Source organism: Triturus cristatus, chromosome 4_1, assembly GCF_964204655.1.
Source record: "Triturus cristatus chromosome 4_1, aTriCri1.1, whole genome shotgun sequence".
In the NCBI taxonomy this organism is placed as follows: Eukaryota; Metazoa; Chordata; class Amphibia; order Caudata; family Salamandridae; genus Triturus; species Triturus cristatus.
Window position 1 is genome coordinate 1,237,098,018 of NC_140585.1, and position 21,370 is coordinate 1,237,119,387.

Below are 21,370 nucleotides of genomic sequence, written 5' to 3' on the forward strand. Positions count from 1 at the left end.
GCTAAGGTTGCCATACAGGCGCCCAGAACAACGCTTTAGATGGTCCTAAGATAAAGAGCTCTGATGGAGAGCCATGGCAAAACCCATGCTCCAAAAGTTATTTAAGCTGATCCCCGAAGCTAGCACATCACAAGGTGATACAGAAGCTTCGACAAGAAGCACCTGAGAGACAACTACTGTCCACCAATGTATATATTGCTGCTGCATTCTTAAAACCATCATCTGCATTTGATACTGCCAAGAAACACAATATTGGCAATAGATAGACTGCATGGATAGAGATTTTTGAATATCATAAAGTATCTGAAGAACATCGCTGGTGAAGGAGTGAAAGAAGCCATGAAAAAGATACCACAAGAATGTGAAGTGACGTATGATCAAATTAAACCAGCCTTGAATGTCAAATTTAATTTAGTGTCAAATATGGATTATGAAAGATACATATTCAGACAAGAACACCAGAGACCAAGTGAAACCATCAGTGAGTTTGTGCAGAGACTGGATGTTCTGGTGAAGCCCTGCAGATTCAATGAGTTTAACGTTGACGAATGCTTGAGGAAACTCTAAGCTTAGAACAAGTCCTCAAGGCTGCTCGCGCTTAAGAGTGTGCTGATCATCAAGCGACAGACATGGAGGCCAGAGGCTCCTAAAGTTCTGCAGTCATGAGCATGAAAAGTAAGCCAAATGATAAGGATGAGTGACACAAGGTAATGTCTTCAAAGAAGAAGAAAACGTGTTACAGATGTGGACTATCATTTCCACATGAAGGCAGATTTCCTGCAATTAGACACATATGCATTGGCTGCGGTAAAGCAAACCATTTTGGGACGACTTGCAAGGTGAAGAGAAAAGTAAATGCGTCACAGCGTGAAGACAAAATAGCTGACTGAACGCTACCTTGGCAACTTTCCAGGCGCTCCCACAAGGCCAAGCATTCACACCAACTGAGGCAGTTTGCCACCAAAAGAAGCCGATCATCATCTAAATCATTGACAAAGAATTCCTCAGTATCAGTTTCTAGTGAAAGTGACAATATCAGTTGTGCAATGTCAATGTTTACTTCTGAAAGGCATGCTTATGTGGGACTAGTTGGATATAATGAAAAATTCAAAGTGAAGAAAAATCTACATGAAGAGGGACCACAAACATTGTCCGAAGATCACACTAAAGATAAATGGGTGTTCAATAACATTCATAACTAACAGTGTTGCATCAATAAATATCATGCCTGAGGAGAAGTATCAGGAGTTATCTCCCTTATCTCACATTACGAAGCCCAAGACTAAAGTACACACCTGGACTCCCTCAATGCCCTTAAAGAGTCAAGGTTTGTTTGTAGCTACGATGAAACATAAGAAGACTCTGATACAAGTATTAATATACTTCAAGGAACAGCCTCAAGTGCCTGTTTGCTGAGTTTTAACACTGCTGCTGATATGAGACTGATATCAGTGAACTATAATAAAAACTCGCATCATGAAATTGTAAGTCAACTACCTTCATTATTTCACAGGTTAGGAAAACTCAAAACAATAAAAATGTAAAGTTACATATAAATGAGGTTGTTTGTCCTGTTGCACAAAGACACAGATGAATTGCATTTCACTGGCTGTTAAAAAGCAACATAATTAATTGCTTAAACATATCATCGTTGAACGCTTCACTGGTCCAACACCATGGGTTTCTCCCATTGTAGTGGTGCCTAAAAGAGTCAGTGATGGAGCTGAACGCATACACATTGACACGCGTCAGGCCATCAACATGACTGAGCAAGAAAGATATCAAGGCCCACACATTGCTGATATGATAACTCAACCTAATGGTGCGAAGTTCTTCTCTCAACTCAACTTAAATAAAGGATATCACCAATTGGAGCTTGAAGAAAAAGCCAAGTACATTACAACCTTTTCTATGCATATTGATTTGTTTCACTACAGGCAATTGAGTTTTAGTGTATCCTCTTCTGCAGAACTTTTCCAAATTGTCATTCGACGTATCATACAGCCTGTAGTAAATACATTTAACTATAGTGATGACGTATTCGTTTTTGGAACCACACAGAAAGAGCATAACAAGCTATTATACAAGTATGTTGTTTGCTGAACGATGCAGGTTTAACTCTAAATGCTAAAAAATGTCAATACCACAAGAAATGCTTGAAATTCTTTGGTCATGTATTTTCTGATGGGCATATGAAACCTGATGCAGCTAAAGTGCAAGTGTTGTCTACTGCCTGTCCCCCAAAGGATATTTCTATGTTATGATCATTTCTTGGAACGGCCAGTTAATGTGTCTTTTCATTGAACAAATGAATGTAAGGAGAGTTACCAAAAGATCAAACAAGTTTATTGAGAATGCCATTTATATAGCTTACTTTGATTCAAAGCTTCACACAGAGGTTGCAGTTGATGCTATCCCTGCCAGTTAGGTGTAATCCTGGCACATCACAATGGACAGCCAAATGCTCCGAGACATATTGTCAAAAGAAACAAATGACAGATGGAATGCTGTTGCCCTATGTGGGAAGGGTATGCCCAGATGTGGGTCCCGTGCTCACTGCGCTACTGGATTCAAGCTAGCCTGGCTGATGAGGGGTGTTGTTCCGAAACATGTCCCAGAATGCTTGTTTCTGGTCCAGGGAGGACCTGGCTTGGCAGTTCGGGCTGGACTGTTCCCATGAGGGGCAGGGCCAACTGATTTTCCTATAGCTGGGTCCAAACTGGGGTGGCGTGGTGAGCAAAAGAACAATGGATTAAACCCAGATTGTTGTGACTGGGGGTGAATGTTTGCATTGTTCAGCATTCTGTCCTACATTTGTTCCTTTTGCTGTGACATATTGTGGCATATGACAGCAAAAGCCTGTCACAAATAGAACATGCCTATCCGCAACCTGAGAGAGTTTGGCAGTGGTCTGGGATTGTGACTATTCCCATGTGTTCTTGTACAGAAAGACTTTCACAGTAGTGACTGATCATCAGGTACTGTTGATGAGATTTGGCAATCCCAAAGCCAAACTGTCTCCTCGAATTGAACATTGGGGATGAGGTTGCAAGAATATAACTATACAATTCTCTATAGTCCAGGGAAAGATCAGAATCTTGCTAATTATTTTTCAAGAGTGTCATTGCAGTGTCCTGGTACCGCATCTAAGACAACCGAGGCTTACATCAATTTTATTGTGAAATCAAGCACACTAGATGCCATGACTTTAGAACAAATTGTCATTGCCAAAAGCCAAGATGGTGACATGTTAAAGTTAAGACATTATTGCTCCTCACTCATGGGAGCAGCACTCTAGACCTCTCACCAATGACAGTGAGTATCTGAAGTTCAAAAATGTAGGAGAAGAACTTTTAGTGACTCAAGAAGGCCTCATTCTGCAAAAGACACAAATTGTGATTTCAAAGAGTCTACGATAAGAAACGATTGACTTCGCACACGAGGGACAATGAGAAATAGTTGCCACCAAGGGTGCTCTCCGACCCGTGACTGAGTTTAGTTTCCATATCTCGACGAAAAAAATGAAAAAGAGTTCAAGACTTGCCATACATGCAATTATATTCTAGTGATTGTTGATGAATACTCCTGTTTGCCATTGGTAGAAGACCTTTCATCCACTACCTATGAAAAATGTATTCAAACGTTAGATGGCATCTTTGCAACATGGGTTGTACTTGCGATCTTGAAGTCTGACAATGGCCAACCTTTTAATAGTCGGGAATTCAGACTTTCTAAATCACCCCAATATAAAGCATCAAAAAAGCTCTTCTCTTTGGCACCAGGCCAATAATCTTGTGGAACTGTTCATGAGTACTCTAAAGAAAGCTGGTCAGTGTGCTGCATTGGAGAAGCTCGACCTCAAAGATGTTTGGAACACTACTCTTCGAGCTTGTCATTCGACCCCTCACTCATTGACATGGAAAAGCCCTGCAACGCTCATGTTTGGACGAGCCATGATGAACAAGCTGCCCCAATGGACCAACCTCAGAACCAAGGATGAGGGAGACGTTCATACTATGGACTTTGGTCGCAAACAGAAGATGAACATTTATGCTGACAAGACGACGGCATGTAAAAGACGTCATCTTTACAACAGGAGATCGAGTGCTTGTCAAACAACACAGCAAAAGAAAGTCTGATGCTCCTTTTGAGGCTAAACCATTTATACTCACTAATACCAACGGGCACATGGTAACTGCCCAGTGTCCTAGGAAGTCCCTTATGTAGGCCTGTGACGTAAGCGTTGGAGGGATGAGTTGAAGCCAAACTTAGAATTTTGAGTTCTGACTTGCACGTAGCTGAATAAAGATGTGTCCAACTAGTCTCTCTGTGTGGCTTGATTATTGGTAAGTACCGGGGCTGGTGGGACGCTACATCATCTACTTAATGTTTTAGAAAAATAGCTGTTACATAAAACTAATCATTTAAAGAGAGTGGTACAATTACACTTTACTTGGAAATTTAAATAAGCATAGATTAAGAAAGCTATGTAACAAATTATTCACAGATAGTCACACAAGTGTTTTTTCAGAATGGCATGATACACCAAAACGTCTGCAAAAAATTGATTAGATCACTATGAGTGGTTACAGTACTGTGAATGAATTTGTTTTCATCTGATAGTGTTAGTGCAGCATTACGTACATCACTTCCTTTGAAAGAGATTATTTGTGCATCAGTCGTTGCTGTGTGAATAATTAATTATATGGTTGTTTACACCCTTGTCTTGTTGGTTCAGCAATCATTAACATATGTTATAAGTTGACTTGCTCAGTGATTGGATGATACTTAAATGGACTGTTTTGATATATGAATGTTTGCCTTCTGGCTGGCAACTAATTGGCATATACACAGTCCACAGGACAGTTAGTAATATCTCTTTCTTCTCCTGTCCAGGTTGCTCCCACTATCAAGGAGCGGATGGTGAGAAAGGGGTCCATGATGGTGGGCTATCAGCCCAATGGTGATAAAGTCAATTTCTTCCGCCAGATTGTGATTAACCCGGAGCTGACAGAGAATGATATGATCTTCTTCCTTGATGAGATTGAGCGTCTGGGAGTCGACCTGTAACGGCTTCTGTCTCATCAGTTCTTTGCTGTGATTCTTTTGTCACTCCTTACTTTTGAGGGGGGGGGGCACTGGCAGCCTCGCCAAAGACAATCTAACTACCTCAAAGTGACCCTCAACAGTTAGCAGCCTTTGCCAAGAGGTGAGGTCAGAAAAGTAATTTCCTACATGGAGCTATGTGAAGGTTCCCTTCTTCATTGGCACGTGTAACTATGCTTTAAACAGAAACGGAATTCTTCCACATCACATCAATTAACATGTCTAGTCAGATTCTTTGTGAATTGGCAAACTTGAAGAAGGATCTGCCAAAGCCTTACCCTGTTTTGGAAACTGTCTGTAAAACTTTCTTTTTCAATGTTTGATTGGCTGAAACCAGTTTTTACTAACATACAAAACACGTGAAACTGGGAAACACTGTATCTTCATTTACCAACGAAATTTCAGTTGTAGTACATCAGTCTCCTTAATAGCCTCTTTGATATAACATCTACATGAACCCAGTGATAGAAATTATAAGTAGGTAGAAAGTACATTTCAGGTGGATGCTACAAAGACTGTGCTTTTGGGTAGATTAATCATAGGTAATTCTCACTTCACAAATTTCTTCTTTCTCATGAAAAACGTTTAGACTTGCCTTGGTCAAGTTCACAGATGGGTAGAACGTAATTATCCCTAAATTAAACTGTATGAAAGTTGTGATTTTTGGCAACAAGCCCCAAGAAACTCCAAGGTGAGCCTTGCACCTTGGTTTATAAATTAAAAGAATGTCATCATTGTCAACGAAGCACCTTCTCATCATGATCAACCATGCGATAAAACAGGTTAACTTCAGTTAAAGTGGCCATGGAGTGTTTAGGCATTCCAGCCAAACATACAAGCTGCAATACCTTCAAAGCAAAGAGGCATTTTTTACTTTCCACATGAAGCCCAGGAAACATCTTAACAAGCCCCACGGCTTTGATCGGTCTGCCAGTGAGCTATACATTAAAATCCTAAATGCTGTCATTGACTAACCAGGCCTTCTATATAAGTCTTCTACATACACTGCAGGCCTATTCCTTGCCATATTATAGTCCAAAGACATTGCAAATAGAGAACTCCTCAATACTGAAACCACCTTCTCAAGTACGGGATGGGCTGTGGGCTAATCCCTTGAAGCGCATGGTCAACTCTACTTCTATATCCATCTCCTGATGATCGGCACATGCCGGTGCTTTATATGCTTTAAGTAAAATTCAATGCTGTTCCATAAAAGACCTAAAGGTCCACATTAAATATGAGTCTGTGGGAATGCAGGTTGTCATGTTAAGTATATCCCTGTGTGTGATACAGACAAATGCCCATAAACTTTGTAACGTCCTTATTGAAGTCCGCAACTCATGGTTGGCTTCCTCATCACAATATGTAAAGAACAAACATATGAGTGAAGTAATGTTCTCTCGCTGAAGGATCATGCATGTTCTTTCTTATAAGACTGAATAAAAAAATGTTGTAGCACTTAGGTCAAGGAGTGCTGGTTCTATGTCAGTGGTTTCCATTTAGAATCGTTTTAGGATTTTTTTTTTTTCTGTGAACTTCTTGAAATGCTCTCATGGACCCACCCAGCTTTTCTGCTTCTAAATTAGGCACCCGTAAAACAGAGTTGTTTTGGTTTGACTTACACCTTTTTTTTAATACGATCTATACTGGATTTCTTTCCTGAGGTTGCCTGTGAGTCTTCATCCATAGAAGATGTTGATTCATTCCACCTATAGCCGATCTAAATGGTTAATCGTACTATGATGTAGGATTCGAACAGCACTTTAACAGCCAGCTAGCAGCCCACGGTCGGCTCTAAAGTATTTATTATTGTTCAAGTACTGTTGATTTCTTCAGTCACGTAATTACAACAAAGAGGTGAAATTCTTAAACTGTGACCTTTACCCTACTCCTGGCTCCTTCTGTTTGGCCATCTTCTATAATGTCTGTTAATTAGTAGTGATGTCCTGGTTGTATTTCTTTGCAAATTAAAAGTGCCTCATCTATGCTTACGTTGTGAAAAGGACAATTTTTTTTAAGTTTGTTTATTAAGTTTTTTCAAGAAATACAGAAGAAAAAACAAAACACATTGCAGGAGACCTCAACATTCTAGCATGTTTGCATTACACAGACCACAACAAATGCATAGGTGGCAGGGAAAGATGGGCAATGACATACTGACATGACCATAAGGATGGGGGAGATTGAGAGGGCCGAAACGGCACTGATAAATGGAATATATCACATTAGGTGTGGCTCAACCTTACTCGGAGAGATGTTGTGGCCTTTCGGCCAGAGCTGCTGACAGTGGAGCTGGGGAACCAGGTTCGAGCCTCGGCTTCGGCTCAACATCCTGTGATTCTGGGCAAATCATTTAGGGCCAGATGGACGACCTGCCAATTAGCGAGTCACAAATTGTGTCGCATTTGCGACTCGCTAATTGGGATGCACAACAGTGTCTGAGACACTGTTTGCAATTTCCATTGGGGACGCAAATTGTATGCCTCGTGCATATTAATGAGGCTGTCACAATTTTCAACCCCATTGGGAATGGCTGGCACTCCCAGGGATGGTGGCCTCCTGGGGTCAGCAGACCTCCATGTCTGGGACTGCTCTTAAATAAAGCAGTTTTTTAAAAAATGCAGCCCGTTTTCCTTAAAGGAAAACAGGATGCATTTAAAAAATAAAAATTCAACTTTTCAGTTTCATTTTTTAAGGGCAGGCAGTGGTCCCTGGGACCACTGCCTGCCCTTAAAAAATATTTGTGCATGCATTCACAAATGGGAAGGGTGTCCCCTGGGGACCCCTTCCCGTTTGCGAGTGCTATACCACCCTTCTTAGAAGGGAGGTAAACTGCGAGTGTTTTGCAACCGCAATTGTGGTCGCAAAACATTCTTACATAGCTTAAGGAGTCGCTATTAGGAAGGGACACCCTTGGAACGCCGCTTCCTAATAGCGAGTCGCTAATCCAATTTAGTGAGTCGCAAATTGATTTGCGACTCGCAAAATAGGATTAGTACATGGGCCACAGGTTTTTTGCAGGTGCAAACGGGTCAAAAACCCATTTGCGCATGCAAAAAACCCTTGTACATCTGGCCCTTAATCTCCCTGTGCTTACCAAGAAATTAATGTGTCCTTGTGTAACATAACTGCTGCTTATGTAAAATGCTCAAATACCATCGGGTCGAGTTCGCACTTAATAAATCTGCAAACATATAAAATAAAAAAAATAAGAATGCAAGGAATACCATAGCGGCATTACTGGATATCTGTGACTCATATGGTAGATTCTCTGGCTATTCGATCAATTGGACGAAGTCTGTGCTATACGTCCTTCAGGGACCTCCGCCACAACTCCCCAAAGGAGTGATAATCCCGATGGCGGTGGATGGTTTCAAATATCTGGGTATATACATCACGCCAGATCCAGAACTATTCCTAGAACACAATTTGCTGCCGCCCCTTAAACGACTAAAAAGTGATGTCAAACATTGGCACTCCCTGCCGCTGACGCTGCTGGGGAGAGCGGCGCTATTCAAAATGATGGCCCTCCCTCGTTTCCTTTATGCGCTACAGAATGCGCCCGCCCCAGTCCCGGACTCTTATTTTAAATTGATCAACGCAGAGGTGGGCTCGCTGCTGTGGGAGGGTAAACCGCATAGAATAGCTCTCTGCAAACTTATGCGGAGTTGGTATGATGGGGGAATTGCGTTGCCCAACATACGTCTCTATTATTGGGCGTCCCAACTTATAACAGTCAACCAATGGCTACACGCGGAGCAAGATGAACCCGCTTTCCGCATGGACAGGGCGCTGTTGGGACTACACGGAGTACTCCACGCCTTATATGCCACCTCAGGGGCGAAGAAGCTACAAGGCCCCACAGCGCACACGGTACAGGTGTGGCGTACAGCACAGCGCAGGTTGGGATGGGAAGGGGTGATTACGCAGCAGACGCCGCTTTGGCTCTCCCCGAAGATAGGTATGGGACACCTACGTAAAGAATTTGCGGGGTGGGACCTGATAGGCATCTCCAAGGTTGGTGACCTCTGGAAAAAAGGGGGGGTGGTGCCGTTTGCGAAGCTCCAATTGGAGTATCAGTTGAACCAGACTGAGCACTTTAAATTTTTACAAATACGGCATGCCCTACAGCTAGCTATACCCAAGGGGACTGTCCTACCCGAGTCCTCCCCACTAGAGGATAGGCTGCTCGCAGACCACCTCACCAAGAAAGCCATTACACTGACCTACCGTAAACTAGTGAATCATCAAAAAGACCCCACGGAGATCCTTAAAAAGAAATGGGAGGCGGCAGTGGGGCCCATGGACGAACTCGAATGGTTTGAAGCGCTGGCGTCTCCCCGGGAGGTGGCTATCCCCTCCAAAGTAAAGCTGGTGCAGCTTAAAATACTGCACCGGATATACTACACAAGAGACATGCTCCATAAAATGGGGAGGGCACCTACCCCGATCTGTCTGCGGGGATGTGGACAACTAGGCACATTCTTCCACACGTTATGGGAATGCCCTGACATTACCTTGTACTGGGGGGAGGTCATGGCCACGATCTCACGGGTTACCGGTCGAGATGTCTCGCCGGAACCCCGGATGTGTTTACTGAATGTCTGGGACGACACTGACCTAAACACAGCTGACCAAACCTGGGTGGCTCTCGGACTAGCGTTAGCAAAGAGGACACTTGCGCAATACTGGGGGGCGCAGTCCGCCCCCTCCCATGTGAGATGGTGCCGTGACCTAGATGGTGCCATGATGGCGGAGAGGGTGGTGTGTGTCAACAGAGGTTGCCCCCGTAGATGGCAGAGAATATGGGGAAAATGGAACACATACAGAGGCAACTTATGCGAACCCCCTGTACCGAACTCGGAGTCCGAGCTAAGCGACTAAACTCAGGGCAGTATTGTCAAGTGGGACTTGACCGGAGAGGGGGTCGGGGAGGAGGAGGGAGGTGGCGGGTGGCGGAAAACTGGGCTTGGATGTACCGGTATGACAATAGCAATCAATGTCAGAAATTGGATGATATGACAGCACATTGTACCGCACAGATCTACCATGTAATGACGAAAGGTGTACTTTTGTTCGTTGTTTCAATAAAAATTGTTTTTAAAAAAAAAAAGAATGCAAGGAATATGCGCTGCTATGCAGTGAATGAGTACATCATGTAAGTAAGAGAGCCTTAATCCGTATAGTTAAACTCTAATTAAAGTAGGTAAGTGCAGAGGAGCTGCCAAATATCTCTAGGCCTAGACGTGGGGGATTGGAGTTGTGCGTAGTTGTCGCTGATTTTGTCACAATAGGGCATGGATTTAAGCCAGGCCGTGTCTGTGGGAGAGCCTCTGCTGGCCCAGTGAAGGGGGATTTCTTGGTTAGCGAGTAATAGCGATATGGAAGTGAATCTACGTATGGATTTAGGAAGATCGTGAGTGTACACCAGCAGTGCCATTGCAAGGTCGGGCTGGAGTGTGACGTCCTTCATCGTGGTAAGAAGGGAAAATGGTAATCTGATAGTTGCTGATGACTGGGCACGACCAGGTGATGTGTGCAAAATCAGCATCAGGAGTCTGGCATTTGAGGATACGGAAAAGTGCTCTGGGTCGAATTTGGAAATATCTGTGGGGCAGATGTATGCTCTGTGTAAGAACTTAAAATGTAGAAGTTTGTGTCTAGGATTAATAGACACCAATTTCGTTTGGGTGCAACAAAAAGCACAGGCTATTGAAGATCCGTGCTCCAAGACTCTTACATGTCTAGTGGAGTCAGGCTTCAGGGACAAGCATGAGCGATATAACCTGGAAGTCAAGTGGCTGCTGTCATCGTTCGAGATGATAAGTGTGAGGGGTGGAAACTCATCCAGAACAAGGGGTTATGAGGGTATACAAGAACTCAGGATGTTGTGTAGTCTTCGTAATATGAAATGGTCAATGTATGTTGCTTGATAGGAATATGCGATGTTACATCGCATGCCACATAACGCATGCGATTACAACGCAGTCGTTACAACGACCGCATTGTTACAACACATACCATTACATCGCAAGTCATTTCTACGACTTGCTGTAGGGGGCGCGCTGGACTTAGGAATAGTATAATTTACTCCAACTCCAGCCTGCGTGACAGTAGGGAAGGTGTTGGAATAGTAAATTACCAGGTCCAGCAGGTGGTAAACAGGGTTTGGCTATCAGTTGGATTGATGGGAATACCCTTTGGTAATGGGGAGGAGAGTGACTGCTGCCATGCCTCATCTCGCAAGGGTTTGAGATATGGTAAGCAGGTATCTGGATGGTACCAGAAGTGTGAGTACTGACACTGTGCGGCCAGGTAGGAAAAACAGAAGTCAGGAACACCAAGTCCACCATGTTCGTAAGGGAGGGTCAGGGTGTCCCATTTGACATGAGGTCGGTGTCTGGCCCAGACCAGCTGTATCAGGAGACAAGTGTTGTGTGAGGTGGATTGAGATGTTTAAAAACAAGTATAAAAATGGGGAAGTATCACTTAGCTGATTATTGTCACTAGTCTGGCCGTGAAAAGCGGGAGGACTATCCAACGTTCCACTTGGGACGTGAGTCTATCAACGGCTGGGCCGTAATTAAGTAGTAATTTTTGTTGTTTTTCTAAGGGTAAATGGATACATAGGTATTTGGTTGAGTCTATAGTCCAGGTCAAGGAATATTTGACAACTGTGAGGTATGTGCCTTTGTAGCTTTTTGTATAGATACCAAGGTTCCGAGGGACACAGGGTTACTCCATTGTTACTATGCAATACTATAACTATGTGAGCACAGTGATACATTAGAAATCTCTGGGATTAGTGCTAGACCCTATGCCTGATGGTCCTAATCAGATGGTCTATATCTCAGACGCGCAGCGCACTCATCCCAGGCCCTTTTCTCTGCAAGCATCTCTCCTCCCTATTTTCAGAAGTCTCGGCTTATATGATAAGAATTGCTTTGTTTGAAAACAGCAGCTTGATTTCTATATTATGTCTAGGTGTTTGTGTCTGACCGCAGAGAAAACCAGAGCCCAGTGGTGTTTGACCCAGTTTTAAATGTTCAGACTGAATCCTAGCAGAAGAGCTGAATAACAAAACATGTACAGCCTATTTCGAAAATAACAGTGGGCCCTACAGAGAACTCACAACACCCCCCTTTGGTCGGGATAGTAACGCAATGACTAAGTAAATGATAAAGGGTTAAGGCACAAAGTAAGCACATCCAAAGCATTTCTAATACACATATTATTAAAAATGGAAGAATAATACATGACATTTCAATTTTGAAAAGATAGCCAAATTAAGGTGCATCGGAAGTATCCATGATGTCACTCACAAGTTCAAAGGCTAGTGAATCCAAAACAGATTCCGTCTCCGGAGACGATTGGTCCATAGCCCAGTTCATAAGTTCCAAAGAACGAACATGATCCTCTGACATAGAACATAAAGATCCTGAATTCCCCACACTTGTTTTGTGTTGTTCGTATTACTGTTTAAAGTCCTTTAATGATAATTAACAAGATTGGCAGCAAAATGGATTCAAAGATTCTAAAGGTAACACAATCAAGCATAAAATGCTTTGGGTTAAAGTGGCAGACCTCATAGACAGGTTGCCACGGGCTGATGTTATACATACTTTGAGTCATCAGCATGTGTGAGCACATAATGTGGGGAATTCTCTGGCTGATGAAGCGGCCAAATCTGCAGTCACTACTGCTACTGTTGCTGCAATTACTCATTCTAAAACAAGAGTAGATAGCAATATCTTGGCTGCCGTTAATGCAAATAAAAATGGCACCCCTTTACCTCAAGTCTTTCCATCTAAATATACGTACCACTTAAGTGAAACAAAACATTCCTTTTGTAACTGTTCCAGGAGTTCATGATTGTGTGATTCCCAACCACAACCGCAGACTAGCTTTATTGATAGCTGCACATGAGGGGGTTGCTTCTGCACATGCCGGTGTGGTGGCCACTATTTCGCTTCTACAGCAATGTTATTGGTGGCATGGCATATACCAACAGGCCAAAAAATGTCCTGTGTTGTGACATTTGTCAACAAAATCAATCTTCCACCGTGATATGCCCACCGCAGACACACCTCTCAATTGCAACAAGCATTTTGGCTGCATTTATTTGGACCACTACGGTCTGCATATACATTTATTTTGATTGCAGTTGATTCTTGCTCCAGGTTCCTCTGGGTTTGGCCACAGCGCTGGGCTCACGATCTAATTGTTATTAAAAACATGCAATTCATTATTGGGACACATGCATGCAGTACACTCCCCTTAGACCAGGGCTCGGCCTTTGCTTCTAAAGCATTTCAGGGTACTATGACATCCCTGGGTGGACAGGTGCATTATTCTTCCCCATACCGGCCTGTGGGCAGTTCTGATGTGGAGAGGATGAACCGTGACTTAAAATAGTCCTTAACAGCTAGAGTATTAGGTACTGGGCGTAGTTGGATCCATCATCTATATGAAGTTCAGCAAACGTTTAATAACATGCCTAAGAGATCTCTGGGAGGCCAGCCCCAGCCAAAGTCCTTTTTGGCATCAAAATGTTGGTTCCAGACCTTGACTGTCCAGACATTGTGACGGCGGGCACGCACTTTGACGTTTTGCTTGTTTTTTAAAGGGAATACCAGCCCCTACAATACTCCCACTTATTATACTGTCCTCTCACATAAAAGTTATTTAATGTTAATCGATCAAGACTGTTGTAGAATGGGAGCTGGGATCCCATACATTTTATCGGTCTCCCAGATCGTCACCTGCAGTAATAATATCCTTTTCCCTCCCACGCAAGGAGGTATTGATAACTCGTTGTGGCCTTCCATTCCAACTTTGAAAGCAGATTTCATCAAGTTAAGCAGACTCAAAGCACTATTGTTTCAAAAAGAAGTAGCGCTAACATCTGCTCGAGAAACTTTTGAATTACAAGTTGCAAGGATATCCAGTGAGATACAGTCCTTGTTAAACACAAACTTCCCATTACATTTTGGCGAATTGATTCATCGCATTTTCAATGTACCTAATATAGCCAGCCTTGTCCATTTTTAGGTCACGCCTAGCCAGCACGCATACGCTGTCTGCAAGACCTGCTGTAATCAATAATACAACTCTATTCCCGGCTCCTACTTACCATTGGTTCAACTCCTGTTCCACTCTTCTTTGCTGCCTCCTAACTAGTACAGGCAGCAATACGTCACTTCGGTTTTTCAGGAGCACTGGCTAAGTACAGAGTCGTTCCACTTGCAGTGCTTTTATGTTGTTTTCTGAGAACTATTTTTTTTATTGTAGCTTTCTGCCCATCACTTTTCCACCGGGGGCTGCTTCTTTAATTTGTCACTATTTCTTTAGAAGCACTTTTCACAAGCGCTACTGATGCCATGCCACTCGCTGCCGTATGCAACCTCCAGTCCGCAATGCTAAATCCCCCCGCCTCCTGTTCTGACAATGGCCACTTGTTACACAATAGCTTCCTAGCCAGTCATATGGCAAAAGCTCAGAAAACCAATCCCTGATTGTCACAGTACTGCCTTATTTAAATTGAATATGTTTTCTTATACCTGATTGAGTGTGTATACTTAAAACCGATGTTTCGGTCCCCGTGCGCAATGATTACCATGTTTACCAGTGATAAAGCACAATCTTGGTACGCCTCGCACGTTTGATGCTTGTCGTCAAGAGGCACTGGGGCATTTATGTAGTACCCTCGCCTACAGAGAAAGCATCTCTAGTTGCTATTCTCTGCGGGAACCAGAATGTTGTGCGAAAGGTCGAGCATGGTGGCAGAGATCGTTTTCCATACAGATGAGCCTGGTGAGGACAGTGACATTGTCTGTCTTTGCTCTAGAGTCTTTTCAACGTACGCTCACGTACAATTCTTATTTCTTCATGTACCTTTGTTTAGATTGAAATTAGACCAAGCTGATGTTGTTTGCCACACTTTTTTTTTACAGCAGAACATTTTATAGCGCTTTTTTCTCAGATTGTCTTAAACTCTGCATTTTGACGGTGACTTTAGGGAGCAGAGTCAAAACTTCTCCTATCACTTTCTCCTTCTCCTGTACACATCTGACCTCATGCTATCACAATATAACGTTCTCTTCAGCTAATTGAAGCGCTCACAGTTCAGCAAAGATTATTTAATTTATTGGAAAGGCTTTTCATTAAACTGGTAAATTGTCATTGCATTTCTAAAGTGTTTTGCTGCCAATAATGTGGCTTCATAGATTTGCTGTTTTATCCTCCGCTTAATGCAGACATGGATAAAAAAAAGATGTTAGATGTTTCAAACTATCTGTAAGAAGACGTGTTAGGAGAATACTGTAGATTTGCTCCTTTTGATTAGTAAGGAGTGTTAAAGCATATTTAACAGTTGCATGTGGTAGAGGCTGTGTGGGGAGTGGTGAAGAGGTTGGTGTTGCAAATGTGCTTGATTGATGGGGAGGAGGCGTGTGCAGGATCACGGAAATTATTTGGCATTTAAAAGCAAAATCATGCAGATTGGTCGATGAAATTATGTGTCAAGAAAAAGCAAATTTTGCAAACTAGTGCTGCACAATCTGTAGCAGTGTTATTTTAACACCTATTGCTACTGTCTCAGTAAGATTGCATCTCATTAGTACTGGTTTAACATCTGAATACGGAAGTTGGCAAATGCAAAGTGACCAGCTAACTCTTGCAAAGTCTCTGCCACTTCGACGAACCACATGTGGCACTTTTTGTTTAGTAACATGTAATTCCTTTGAGCTATTAACATTTTTCTGGTAAAATCTAGAAATTTTGCAGTACATGCTGTATTACGTGGTGAATCAGTAATTATAGGATAACTCCTTCAGCCTCAGAATTGCGTAATTCCTGTGAGCCGGGCTACATGTGACATGTGAGAATGAGAGATTAACTCCCATTATTATGGGACGAGTGGTAGAAAGAGCTTGAATGGTGGGATTATGTCCTCCAATTTATCTAGAATGGGTCAGTTACTATGGGACCTAGGTGTCAATGTAGTGCAGTCCCTAGTATGTTACTCCATAGTTGCTCGTCTGATAATTTTCAACCAGTGCTGGGATTACCTAACATAAGGTGTAATTTCGCCAGTAGCTCCACAGAGCAATGGCCATGCCAGCAACACTGGCTTATTGCTTGGTTCATATGTATGAAAATGGCCCAGGCATCAATGCTTTGTTGAAGGTCAGGTTAAAAATAATGAAAGCTGCTATACAAGCAAAAAGCAAACTGAAACATTTTGCGGTCTGGTCAGAGATGATTGACCCTCAACCTTGCGGTTAGTTATACGTTGATATTTCAATTCAAAGGTGTGTCTCTGAAGAGGAACCTTTTGTTGTGCGATATGTATGAAGTTTTTAGCTTAGGAAGGATAGTTGTATTTCATGTAAAACATGATTGGTGACGTAGATCGACTTAAAGGAGGCTTTTTTCAGCTGGTAGCCACTGCAGGACATGTAGGGCTGGATGCAATCTTGTGGTTTTAAATGCAGGAGTAGTCTTTTATCTGTGTGTTTTTATTATTCTTTGTAGTATGTGGCGACTTGCTGATTCTAGTAAATATAATGAAGCAGCAGGGGGCCCATTTGTGTTCACTGGTCAGTCCCTGGCTGAGCAGTTTATGGCCCCTGAAACACAAACCTATCCATACCTCCAACAGCTTACCTAAGTCACGTTTATCTTAACTGCCTCATGCAGAAGAAGGTGTTGTTGGTGCGTGTCAGCAGGGGTGAGAGAGTGAAGGGAAGGCAAGAAAGGGGGCTAATGGGATGTTAAAAACGTTGCGTATGGTATGATAATGAAGGACCATTTTAGACTGGCAAATCTGACAGAAACTAGAACGCAGGGACGCGGACAATGCTACAGCAAGATGAGAGGGGTGCTGCTGTTTAAATAACCTCAATGGACACAGCTCTGTGCACACTTCAGAAGACTGGCGCCATGGGCCTGGGCCCAGCTTGCCCATGCCAAAAGCTGTCCCTGTTGTCAAGCATTTGAAATGCCAGTCATCACTCAAATGAAGGTGAAGTCACACATTTAGGATGGTGATCCTATTGACCTGAATGCACATTAATCCTTAGTAGGAAGGCGATGCAGATTTGTAAAAGGGTCTAGGGAGGTAGCAGGGCTCGAAAAATCATAAACCTGTCACTGGACCTGCAGGTCTAGTAACTTGAAACATCTACCAGACCTAACTGTAATGCAATTGACCTCGGTCTCTGAAAGCTGAGCAATTGTGACAAGTTAACAAGATTTAAAGGCATTTTTATTGCCCATTCCTTTTGTGAGCAATAAAGATGCCTTTAAATCTTGCTATCTTGTCACATTTGCTCTGCTTTCAGAGGCAGCGGTCAAAAGTCCGTTTGTGTTCCTACTCACCAGAAAGCCTGAGAAGGACCTAAAAATAGCTCGTCCTAATTAAATCCAGCTCGTATATGCGCGGAAAGAGAGGATTTTTCTAGCCCTGGATTAGTGTCTTTTCTAGCAGGTAAATATCGTTGAAAAGAGAGTGTGAGTTGATGGGTAATACATGACCCATCTTCAGTGGTACTCAGAGTATTCATCTCAGCAGGCTGCAAAGCTGGCTCTGCCTTGCTAGGAGTGAATCTAACCAGTAGGTCGCACACAATAACAGCTAAACTCACTGAGATGTATTGCACGGTCCTGTAATAGCACACTAGCATAGCAGTATGGGTTCAATACAGAATGCCATTATCATTTTTTGACGAGCTGGTTTCAGTTCTGCCAGGTCTGTTTTCATCATTCCACTGTAAAAGCAAACAAGTACTCTAATATTTTTGTAGGATGATAGTTCGACTGGTTTGAGGTCAGCCTTTAGATGTAGGTAGAAAAGAGCTTTAATTTTTTTGGAGGTGTTTACTCAGTTTACACCTGCTGTGAAACGCTTGAGCAGTACTGTTTACTTTTTAGTTTACATTAACCGTGCCGTCACCCTCAATCAAAGCTGCTGTGAAATGTTGAGAGCTGTGACTTACTATCAAGTGACTCATTGTTAGTCCGAATTTTCAGTTGCTTCCATGAAATAATATGGACATACACACATATCGTTAAAAAACATTGCCATCCTACACTAAAATACAAAAAAATAAAATATTGACTACAAAAATAAAGCCATAAAAAATGTCTAAAATACCTAAATATCGAAAAAAAAATACTAGATATCTTTTATAAAATAAAACAAAAGGAACACCACAAAAACATTGTGAAACACATCGCTAAAAATAAACAAAAAAAGTATATACTTATATATAATTCTATGAAACAAAATAACTATACATATCTAATAAACATACATGAATACTAAAAACAAAAACAAAATTAGCATATTAGGTAAAAAATAAAAAAGCAAATTAAACAACCAAGCCAGCAACATATGAAATTAAACTTAAAACAGTTAACAATTAGAAACAATGGGGGCGTGGCCTAACAAGATGGCCGAGTAGACGCTTATCTCTGCTCTTCCGTCGGCCAAAAAAGAATCCAGCATAATCCTGGTTACCCCATACGATCATTTCCCTTTTGGACCGTACGAAACGGTGAGACTTGATACTAGCACTCACCTGCTGACTCGTCGAGCGAAGAGTGCGGAGTATGGTGGCAACGGACAGTCGGATCAGGGCAGGCTGCCATCTTGTGTGCTGGACCCTGGATGAAGGCCATGGAGAGACACTAGGAGGGATACAACCCGAGTCAGGAGAGTTGACGGAGATGGCGTAATGGCGGATCTCCCGGTGGAGAGCACTCAACCCCTGCAAGTAAGAGGCACGTGAAGATGACCCGGGAGATTGGCCGGGGGGGCGAGATAGATGATGTGGTGTTGCTGCAGGCTGGGACAGAGGGGCTAAACCCACGGGCCACGGAGGAGGGCTGTGGAGCGCCCCAGAGGTCCGGCGGCTGGATTCTACGGACAGGGAAGCTAACCGGGACAAGTAAGCGGCCCTGTATATCCCAGAGGTGACGGATGCCGGCTGAAGCTGTGGTCAGTCTCTGGGAGACGCTGGTGGCCGCTCCAGCTGCGTACCTGCACGAGAGTGGCACCAAGGCGGGCAGCGGACGGTCCACGCCGATCCTGGCGATTTGAATAAACCTCCTGAAGCCCATGGGGAGCATACTACACATAGCACCAAAGTGATCTCGAGGTGCCGGGAGGAGGAGCAGCCCTCTAAGGATCCTGGGAGCACTACCAACTAGGACAGGTTTGACTGGCGCACAGCCTCTGGGATCCCTCGCAGGGCAGCCCAGGGGGGAGAAAGGTAAACACGGGTTGCTGAGCGGACTGAAACAGATTGGGGCACGCGTGGCTCTTCAATCAACTAGCATTGAAAGACAAGGACCGTGGCTGGCATTGGCGAGACTGTTACCCAGACCCCACTGACATCGAGGACCATAAACCTGCCTCGAAAGGAAACTGACTGAAACACTGCTCGTAAGGTGGGCATCAAAAAGTGTTGGCATTAATAAACCTCCATCCAGATCCCACTGAAATAAGGGGGATACATGCTTGGCGGGAGAGGAATCTGAACGGTACGATACCCCTGGAGTGGTCCCCAAAGCGGCGTGTGGTGCCTCAGGCATCCCAGCTTGCTCTTTTGATTGCCTTGGAGCAGTGAATGCTAACGGAGGTAAACACAGGCACACGCACCCTCAACACCACCAAGATTTGTGAATTCCGACGACATGGTCAAGGACAAGGGGACCCGTGCGCCTCAAACTAAAAAAAATTCAGTACGCCCAACCTCTCCCATCGGCTTATGGAGGTCAAGTTCCACTATAACAGAACAACAAGAAAACCTGCAGGGCTTAGATAACTCGGTCCCTTCTATAGCGGATGTGTTGGAGACCATACATACAACTCGCGACGAAATGGTACATAAAATAGACGTTGCCATCAAGGTCAACCTGCTCCGCTGTGATCTCTGCAAAATCCCAGACAGAGTTACCTCTAACAAACATACGGTGCAAACTCTGCAGAAGGAGGTGCACAGCTTGAGAGATACAGTATTGATCTTCAAACAAAAAAGGGTCCGTCTGGACGAGCGAACAGAGGACTCAGAAGGGAGGTCAAGACGGAATACCTTACGTTTTATAGGATTTCCCGAAAAGGCGGAGGGACTATCCGCCAAACGCTTTTTGGAGGAATGGATTACTGCTGCAGTGGCTTCAAAAAGTTGTCTAAGTTCTTCACTGTGGAGAGGGAACACAGTGCACTTGGGCCTCCGCCCAAGCCGGGCACACCACCAAGAGCCATTATTGCAGGACATCCTGCAAATTACATGTATTCAAAGTCCCTAGATGTTTGAGGGACACAAATTTCAATATACCCAGACTACACACAACGGGTGCAGGATCAAAGGAAATCCTTCATGGTGGTAAAACAACGCCTCAAGGAATTAAATCTTAAATACAGCCTCCTTTTTCCAGCTAAACTTAGATTTGAGAGCAACGGGAAAACGCTGTTTCACTTTTCGGCAGTGGAGGCCAGTGAATGGTTGGATTCCCAGGGACACCCGGGGAAGGATGCAATTACCTCAACGAACTCCTCTGAGCTGGCAGTTCAAGATGCCCACCAAGGGACAAATGAACACAACACACACGGCAACCCGGCAACCGAATGCATAGGATGGCACACTACCGATATATGACACCATCTCTGACTCAGGGGACTCCCCCCAAGCACAGCTGCTGAATACTGATCTTCACAAAGAAGACGACAAGTAGGAGGGGACGTATCGCCCATACAACTAAGACACCGGACAGATAATTGGTCTAGATATGTATATGGTTGCTTATTGAAGAGAATAAATGAGACTTTATTCTATAGCATAAAGGGAGGGGTCATAGTATCTATGTTGTCATTGATACAGAGAGTGAATAATCCTGAATTAGGATACTGGTGACCGACGGGAGGCCTAACCCCCAAGAGGTAGGCGAGTTAGTGGGGGGCTGGAGGTGTGTCCTCGCACCACATTAGAGAGTCTAACACTAGCATTGCAGAAGAATGTTGGAATGTTCTACTTGCCTAATACAAGGAGTATAGACACTTGGATAGTTAAGCTAAGAATGGTATACTACAGTTGCAGTGTTTATCTCTGTTTTATGTTGGGGGAATGGGACGACAAAAACACATCTTCAACTTGTCTCTTCTGCAACTGGGGGTGGGGTGCAAGACTGCCTAAGGGGTGGGTGGTGTTTACTATGGTTGGGGTCTGGTTGGGGTTGCTTTTCCCGGCTTCTCATGGAG

General features: G+C 43.6%; 1 protein-coding gene and 1 long non-coding RNA gene across 3 annotated transcripts in view; one reads left to right on the top strand and one right to left on the bottom strand.

Annotated features, from left to right (window-relative positions):
- CSAD (cysteine sulfinic acid decarboxylase) overlaps positions 1–7,093 on the top strand; it is a 133,285-nt gene extending 126,192 nt beyond the window's left edge. For both annotated transcript variants that reach the window (XM_085654650.1, XM_085654649.1), the window contains one exon: positions 4,897–7,093. In XM_085654650.1, coding sequence (XP_085510776.1) covers positions 4,897–5,070 — 174 coding nt within the window. In that variant the 3' untranslated portion in view covers positions 5,071–7,093. The remainder of the gene's footprint in view (positions 1–4,896) is intronic.
- The window catches only part of LOC146856491 (uncharacterized), a 160,245-nt gene that overhangs the window by 32,980 nt on the left and 105,895 nt on the right, over positions 1–21,370 (bottom strand). The window lies entirely within an intron of this gene.